A 9,278-nucleotide genomic window follows, 5' to 3' on the forward strand; every position below is an offset into this window, starting at 1 on the left:
GAAGTGAGGGCGCTTCGAAAAGAATTGAAGGCACAATTCTTATAACTTCTCACAGAATCAGGCGTGTTCATGGCCAAGAACGAACACACTCATAAGACCTGAGCTATATCAGGGAGAGTCATGGGTACACCTCTATCCATGCTTATACCAACGACCGAATAGTTCAAAGACCTCACGTCTACTAATCAGCCAGTGAGCAAACAGAGTTTATAAGGGAAGGTTCAAAGGGTAACACCTACTTATCCTATACTCGACTCAACTGTCGAAGACTATTACACATCCTTGTTTCCATTCATGTGGGGAATTATTGGAAAAACTTGAATGGAAATACGACGTATGGGTTTCAGTCCCACAAAGAAAGTGAAGCCTTCCGGCTGATTCGGAACAAAGGGGGTGAAAATCCAGGACCCGGATAACATTAACCCGAGGGGTCTTTTTGTGAACCCCATTGTTTGTAACATCAGTCAGACAACTTGTTGGCCAGCATACAAGACAAGGAAGGTCGTCAACTTACCTGCACGCCACGTGGCAAGCTTGCCTGCTCGCCACGTGGCAAGCTTGCAAGCAAGCCACAACACGTGGCAAGCTTGCAAGCAAGCCATGTTGTGGCTTGCTGGCATGTTGGCAAGCATGCAAGCCACAACGTGGCTTGCTCGTTGTGCTTGCAACGAGCTTGCAAGCAACAGAGGTCTATATAAGACCTTGAGCGGATTGAAGCAAAAGGCAGAGAAAAAAAGAGAAAAAGAAAAAAAAAATTCAAGTGATCTGTGAGCTTTGTCCTCCTTGAATCCCCATGTTTCCTTCCCTTCTGTTGTGCACTTCTTTTGCTCAACAGAAACAGTGATAGTTTTCGGATCTAGTTCAGATCGTCACGACAACCAGTGCTCGGTTGTGCTTGTGATCTTGCCGTTTTATCCTGGGAAACAGACATCCACCTAATCCTCTGAGCACCGCGGAGGGGCCGAATCTGTTTTAAGGAGACAGCGCTCTGCTGGACTCGGCATCCACTCTGAGTTCGTGTTGCAGCTCTCGACATCCTGTCAGCAACTCTCAGCAGCAACGTGGCGCCGCTCGACAACTTACGGTGTCTGCGACTCATCTACTCGGCGCGTGGCTCGACTCGCTAGAGTCGACAGTTTGAGATTATCTGCTCAAACCTACTTGATTGTAAGTTCTTGTGACTCTGGTACGCACTCAGAAGCGTGGAAAAGAACTTCTGAGACGATCACACAGATTGTAATGGGTTTACTCCCAACATCTCGTACCTCCTACCACCGTGCTGTACAAGACCGAAAGAAACACCTTTGTTTGTGTATAGCTAAAAACTAAGACTTAGGCATGCTCCAACAAATCCTCGGAACTCTCTGATCCTCTTGTTGCCTAACATCACCCCAGATGCTGCCTCTAATTTGGACCTTCCCATTGTTCTTCACAAAAGTACTTCAGATTCTGCCTCAAACTTGAACCTTCCCATTGGTCTTCACAAAAGCATTAGAGCATATTCTGGTTCGCACTTAGTTTTTTGCTATTCATCATATGCTTGCTTCACTGCCTCTTAAATATTCTTCTTTTTTGCCCTCTTTATCTTCAAAACAAATTCCTCGGATTGTCTCAGAGGCTCTTTGGGATCTGAGTTGACAGTAGAGTTGGTTCGTCTTTCTCCTAGAAAATCTACTATGGGCCACAAGTTGATTTTTATTGTTAAATGCTTTTATGATTGACTGTAGACCAGCTAAAGTTTGCCTAATGGTTAAGGGATAGGTTGTTTGTGCTGACAATTTTGACAGTTTTTTCCTCGTGAGAAGATTACTTCAATTTACCTCTATCTTTGTCGTTGTCTTTCACTATATCAAGCAACCTTCAAGATATAATTTAATTTCCTCAGAGAGTAAATAGCAGACTCTCTTAGCTAATCAAGAGGAGAGACAGCTTACCATTATGGCCCTAGTGGATGTGAGCTCATTTGGATCAAAGAATTGTAATCAAGTTCAGACGTGCTCTCATGAAGCTTACGAAGTTGTATTATGGCAATCGAACTGCTTGGATTTTAATCCAATGTTCTATGGGAGGACAAAGTAGATAAAGATTGATTGTTACTTCATCAGAGAGAGCGAAATTGAATAAGATCGCCACTGCATTTGGAGCAGATCTGCTAATCAATTCCTTGAGATGCTCTGGAATTGAATATAATTGTTACCAGCTAGATTTTCATGATATATTTGAAGTAGCTGAGGGGAATGTAAATGTCATACATACTAAGAACCTACTTGTAATTTTACAGTAATGATTAATAACATAAATAGAGGGGACTACCTGGGGTAATTAACACTAATCATCTCTGTAACAATTAAAAATAGAGTCTACATGGGCACTGTGATCATAGTTTTGCACAAGGTTCTAAAATTCGCTAGGCGCTAGTTAAGCGCCAGATCAACGCCTAACACCTAAGCGGGAAATTAGGCGCCGCTAGGCGGATTCCACGGTATCAACATAAATTACATGATAAATTACATAATAATTAAAACAAATTATCTTTCAATTTGCAAGTATCAAAATTAAAACGAATTACCTTTCAACTTCAATGAATATTGCGAGTGTATGATGAAATGTCAAATTATCTTTCAATAATGCTTTGACCAACTTTCAATTCAATCCCTTCCAAATTGCACAGTTGAGGAAAGATCAAACAATAAATTTTTCTTCAAATTGATTTCTCCAACCTTTTAACTCTCTGATTTCTCCAAAATGTAGGCTTCTCCACTCGGTTTGATTCCTCCAGCTCTGGTTACTTAGTATGATGAAGATGAAGTTTGGTGCTAGCCGCTAGGGCATGCTAACAAATCGATTTTCTTGTTGGACCAAAGTTTAGGGATTATAAAACTTAAGCCCAACACAAAAAAAAAGGTTACATTTTAGTTTTTTTTTAATTGGGCTTTAAATTTAAAAGCCCAAACTAAAAAAAAAATCATGAAAACCTACACTATTTCTGTGGTGCCTAGACGATTCAACCGATTAGTCAGCACGAAGGGCCGCCTAATCCCGCCTAGGTACCAAGACCACCTAGGCTGGCTGACTAGCATGTTTTCAATGTCGTTCGCTGGCGCTTAGCGCCTAGGCAGCCGCCTAGGACGATTTTTAGAACACTAGTTTTGCAGATAATATATGAGATTAGATTGGTTGCAGTGCCTGTTTGGTGATGTTGAAAAAGTACAGTATGATTGTATGAGAAATTGATTTTAAGGAAAAATAGGCAATAATAAGAGAGAGGATGAAGTTGGCCAAGAGCAAATAACAAAATGAGCTGAGTTTAATTCTTTGGTGTGTAGAAAGAGTAACAAAACATGGTCAACCAGAACAGCCATTAAGATGAGTGTTGAAATGAGAGTTAATTCCTAACCAAATACAATAAATTTGAAGCAGGAGAGATCAAACTATCTCCTCATGTACAAGCATGCAGAAGTAGACAAATATTCTGAAACACAAAATTACAGAGATAACTAAACCAAAACAACGGTCAATGTTTACCCAGAGGATGTTATTCAGATGTGTAGTAGAGTCGTAGAGATATTTTGAGAAGCTGCTAAAATACCACTTTATGTTAGAAAAGACAAAAACTTTCTAATGAAACATTACACAATATTCTTGAAAACATGGTTTAAAATTTCGAGTCGTATTGGAGTTTCGGGTTTATGACCGGAATGATATGATTTCGGTACTGTATCGTGCCGTACCAGTGTGCTTTCATATTTTTTAAATATAAAATATATTAATTTAAAATAAATTTTTTAACTTAAATATTAAAAAAATTAAAAAATATAAAAAATAAAATAGTTTTGTTATAAAAAAAGGAAAAAATGTGGATCACGGTCCCCCGCGAACCCACAGAGGTAGCCATGGGATCGCGGTGCCTCCGCAACCTCACAGAGATCGCTATCGGATTGTGGCAGCCAGTGGTGCCAGTGCTGGTACCAATGTCCCGACGCGGTACAAAATTTTAAACCATGAAAATACATTTCTTAGGTTCAGTTTCTTGAGTGTAGGACACTGTTAGTTTAAGGATATGTTTTCCTTTTGATGCAACGAGGACCCCAATGCTTCATTTATCTGATTTCTTACTTCTTGTTTATCCTTATTAATTGTATTTCTTCTGGTGTTTTTAGAGACTGTCACACTCATCACTAACAGCACTGCTGCTGATGGTACGATAACTGAAGTAATGACAACTATATCAACTCCAAGTTTGCATGACCTCCAAGTTTATGGAGTTATTGTGACTATCCTTCTCTGCTTTGTTGTGTTTGGAGGAGTAAAGATGATAAACAGGGTAGCTCCAGCTTTCTTGGTTCCTGTACTTTTTTCACTTTCCTGCATATTCATTGGAGCTCTTTCAGGTCCAAAGGGTGATGGCTCGAGTAAGATTCCTTTATTTTTTTTCTTTTTAATCAAAATTGATTACTATTTTATGTATGCCAATAAACTCTTCTATGGATGAGTTGCATTTTTTTCTTTCGTTGTTTGTGGACTCATGCATATGTTGCTCTGTTTGGAGTCTGGAACAGGTGGTATAACTGGATTGAGATTAAAAACATTCAAAGAGAATTGGAGTTCTGATTATCAGTTTACTACAAATGCCGGAATACCTGATCCAGAAGGACCTATATACTGGAATTTCAAGTAAGTCTTATTACTTTTAGCATATCTATGTTTTCCCATAAGAATAATGGTGAGGTTTAGTAGTATGGTTTTTAAAGGGCTATCCCTATTTGTTTGCTTGAATTGAATATTGCCTTAAGGTCCTTGCTTAAGACCTGCTGATAAGAAATTTTGTGCTCTGGGGCTAGTAGAAAGTGGCTGTGATATGACAAAGCACGAAATTTAATGAATATAAGTAATTCACAGTTGTATGCTGAGATGAAGGAAAATATCATCACTATATTATAAAACTTTGTTGGACGAGAGTATTCAGCTTATGTTATTTTCATTTGGAGAATTTAAACATGTTCCATGGAATTGCATCTCACTGTGCTTTTGTAAACATCAAAGCTTCAAACCCAAGTCCACAAGACAGTAGCAGATTTGTTTACTAGATCAGTTTGTTAATATCCGAATTGTAAGAGCTTGTGAGTTCAAATTTCATATTAAATTTCTTATGCAGGATATCATCTGTGCTAGTTGGCTATGTTCGCTTTATGTATTAGGTTGGAATTTAGCTTAGGCACCTTCCCTTTTGAGTATATATAATATGTACAAGTTAAAATGGTAAAGAAGTAACTTTATATTCTATTCTCTCTTTTTATTCTTTGTAGTGCATTGGTGGGTCTATTCTTTCCAGCTGTAACAGGAATCATGGCTGGTTCAAACCGATCTGCATCTTTGAAGGATACACAGCGCTCTATACCAATTGGAACACTTTCTGCAACACTTATTACCTCCTTTTTATATTTTATATCAGTTATATTATTTGGATCCTTGGCCACTAGAGAAGAGCTACTGACAAATCGGTAAAAAAAAATTCCTTATGTTATCATATAGATAGTGCTTTAGAGTATAAACTATAAAGTCCTGTAACATCTACAAAATCTATCACCTTGCTTGCAAATCAAGCTTCTGTTTAGTCTTGCGAATTTGCAATTTTTGTACCTTACTTTGGCACTTGAAGCTGCTGTTGTTTCTATAAGAGAATAAATCTGTCTATCAAAAATTTACACGCCAGAAAGAAGAGTTTTGTAGGTCCTGAAAAGGGAAAGAACATGTGGATGTGATTATATGGTATTTTTATGATTTCCTCATCATAAAGCTTCTTAATATGTTTCCTAACTTGAAAACATAGTTATGCTAGGTTAACAGTATGTTAAAGTAGGTCAAATTTACTGGAAAATATTCTTGGGTTTGAAGAGAAAAAGTGCCTCGAAGGCTGTAACATTAAACTCTTGTGCTTGCAATATTCCTCTGTGTTTCAGACCTAAATGTTTATTCTCGTTGCTGGACCTATTCCCTTATTGTGCAGGCTTCTTACTGCTGAAGTTGCTTGGCCCTTTCCAGCGATTATATATGCTGGGATTGTTCTCTCTACTTTAGGTGCAGCGCTTCAGAGTTTGACAGGCGCACCGCGCTTGCTCGCAGCAATAGCGAACGATGACATTCTCCCAGTTCTTAAATATTTCATGGCCACAGAAGGAGAACCACATTTGGCAACTCTCTTTACTGCCTTTGTTTGTATCTGCTGTGTTATAATTGGAAATCTGGATCTGATAACACCTACTATAACTATGTTCTTCCTGCTTTGTTATGCTGGAGTCAACTTATCTAGCTTCCTTCTTGACCTACTTGATGCTCCTAGCTGGCGCCCTAGATGGAAATTTCACCATTGGAGTCTGTCACTTCTTGGAGCATCTCTTTGCATTGGTATGCCCATTTGCATGGAGAAAGTCATTCCTTTTTGCTAGCCTTACTAGATCTTGAGGTGTCTAATTTGAAATTGTATAATATACAAACTACATCGAATGGATGTGCCAGTACAAGACCAAATTGCAGTATACAAAAGAAAAATATAAGTTTGAAAATACATAGGAATTAGTAATTACCACATAACTCAAAGGCTTCAGAATTTTCATGTACAAATTAACAGGAAACCTTCTCTGAGAAGTCTGGAAGTTCTTATACATCAGTTTGTTTACCTTATTAAGTCAGTAGTGATTTGGCTTGCTACTGGTTGTGACTGATGCTGTTATGCTAAATTCTCTAATAACTCTTTAGATCTGTCATGTTTTATTTTCATTAGAGAGCATTTAATATATAGTACTACATTCATCATGTTGTTGTGAAACAATCAATCAGTGTTAGATTTTTTTCCCGTTGTCTATTCATGACAAATTTGAAAGAATGGGACATATCTGATCAACCATATGATATTCTATTCTGCATGGAATTCATGATTTCCTTTTTCTCTTGCTTTCATGTTTTTAATGATCTTACATTTTGATTCTTTTTTATAAAATGAACGCCTGCAAGTATGTTGTGTTTTCTTAATATGGAATTTGAGAACTAATATATGGTGTTGAGCTAGATGTTGCTTGCAAGCTCATTCCTTTTCCTCTTGCTTCTTGCTTCTTGCTTCTTGCTTCTTGCAGTAATTATCAAGAAATAGTAAATTGCAAATTAAATATCTTGTCCCTAATTGTTTAACTTTAGAAAAGCAGTCCATGGGCATCTCTTTTTCATTATTTCTAAGATTATTTTTGTTCTGTCCAGTGATCATGTTCCTGATCTCCTGGTTATTCACTGTGGTGTCTCTGGCCCTTGCTAGCCTGATATATTATTATGTGAGCAAAAAAGGTAAGGCTGGAGACTGGGGGGATGGATTTAAGAGTGCCTATTTTCAACTAGCCTTGCGTAGCCTTCGATCACTGGGAGGTATGCCTTCGCAAGATACTGGTTTTGTTATGATTCCAAGGAAAAATATGCTGCTTAATACATCTTTTGCTGAATGCTATAAATACTGCCGTCACGATCTGGTTTAGCAGAGCCGCTACAAATGTTGGTTTCTTATAATTGTCCTTTGTTGCAGCAAACCAGGTACACCCTAAAAATTGGTACCCTATCCCGCTCATATTCTGCAGACCGTGGGGAAAACTACCTGAAAATGTTCCTTGTCATCCAAAACTAGCAGATTTCGCTAACTGCATGAAGAAAAAGGGTCGAGGGATGTCAATCTTTGTCTCAATTATTGATGGTGACTATCATGAATTGGCAGAGGATGCCAAGGCCATCAGCCGTCAGCTGAGCACCTACATCAACTACAAACGCTGTGAAGGAGTAGCTGAGATTATAGTTGCTCCAACAATGTCTGACGGCTTTCGTGGTATTGTCCAGACAATGGGACTAGGCAACCTTAAACCCAATATTATAGTTATGCGATACCCGGAGATATGGCGCCGGGAGAACCTCTTCCAGATTCCATCTACTTTCGTCAGCATCATCAATGATTGCATTATCGCCAACAAAGCAGTTGTAATTGTCAAGGGCCTCGACGAATGGCCGGGTGAATATCAAAGACAATTTGGCACGATTGACCTCTACTGGATCGTGAGAGATGGGGGACTCATGCTTCTCTTATCCCAGCTCCTCCTGACAAAAGAAAGTTTTGAGGGTTGCAAGATTCAAGTCTTTTGCATTGCCGAAGAGGACACAGAAGCTGAAGTTCTCATGGCTGATGTTAAGAAGTTCCTTTACGACCTCCGCATGCAAGCTGAGGTAATTGTTATACCAATGAAGTCATGGGAGTCAGATACTAACCATGAAGGTCAACAAGATGAGTCGATGGAGGCATTTACGGGCGCACAACGCCGAATTGCAAAGTACCTTTCTGACATGAAGGACACTGCCAAAAGTGAAGGAAGGCCCTTGATGGCTGATGGGAAGCCAGTAATTGTAAACGAGCAACAGGTCGATAAGTTCCTTTATACGACTCTCAAGTTAAATTCGACGATCCTTGGATACTCACGAATGGCAGCTGTCGTGTTGGTCAGCCTCCCTCCACCCCCTCTAAATCACCCAGCGTATTTCTACATGGAGTATATGGATCTCTTAGTTGAGAATGTGCCAAGGATGTTGATAGTTAAGGGATATAGGAGAGATGTTGTTACCCTGTTCACATAATTGTAATTGCCTTTTTGTCTCGATTTTCAATTTTCATTAAACTCCTAATTATTTCATTGATTCTTTTTTGGACTTATGGGAACCTCAATTTTCATATGCTTGAAAAAAAAAAACTTACTGTCTGATTGACAATCCAATAGAAAGTGTATATTTACAGGACTATTTCTTGCGTTTTTGATACAGCAATCTCAAGTCTATGGATGCTGCTTGTCAAGCTCAGCTAAAGGCTTGAACTCAACAACTTTGATTGTCGACGTAAGTTTTTTTTTTTCAAAAAAAAAAAAATCAATTACAAAAATAAGATATAACAAATGTTGTGCTTTTGGTGATGTTGGCCTTGTGCCAATTATTTCGGTATATTCGAAGCATAATCGGAATTGACCTAAAATTTATCTAATTATCTATTTATTAACTTTTCCTCTGTCTGTTGGATCCCCATTTCGATTTACACTTTTACCAAGTTTTGTCGAACATAACTATTTGGGATTCTGATGAAACGAATCCGGTTGCCTATTTGTTGCTTGTTTTTTTTTATTCGTCTATCGAATAAATTCATAGCATATAATTATATAACCTTTGAAATTCCACACAATTGACTTTTAGAGAAAAAATAATAATAA

General features: G+C 38.3%; 1 protein-coding gene across 1 annotated transcript; it reads left to right on the forward strand.

Moving 5' to 3' along the window:
* The first annotated feature begins 4,297 nt into the window (after positions 1 to 4,297).
* On the forward strand, positions 4,298 to 8,730 carry LOC121968627 (cation-chloride cotransporter 1-like). Its single transcript, XM_042518944.1, has 6 exons — positions 4,298 to 4,412; positions 4,560 to 4,674; positions 5,307 to 5,501; positions 6,008 to 6,405; positions 7,252 to 7,413; positions 7,568 to 8,730. The coding sequence occupies exons 1-6, from the start codon at positions 4,313 to 4,315 to the stop codon at positions 8,656 to 8,658; spliced, it is 2,061 nt and encodes a 686-aa protein (XP_042374878.1). The 5' UTR covers positions 4,298 to 4,312; the 3' UTR covers positions 8,659 to 8,730.
* The last annotated feature ends 548 nt before the right edge of the window (positions 8,731 to 9,278 follow it).

Source organism: Zingiber officinale, chromosome 3B, assembly GCF_018446385.1.
Source record: "Zingiber officinale cultivar Zhangliang chromosome 3B, Zo_v1.1, whole genome shotgun sequence".
Taxonomy (NCBI): Eukaryota; Viridiplantae; Streptophyta; class Magnoliopsida; order Zingiberales; family Zingiberaceae; genus Zingiber; species Zingiber officinale.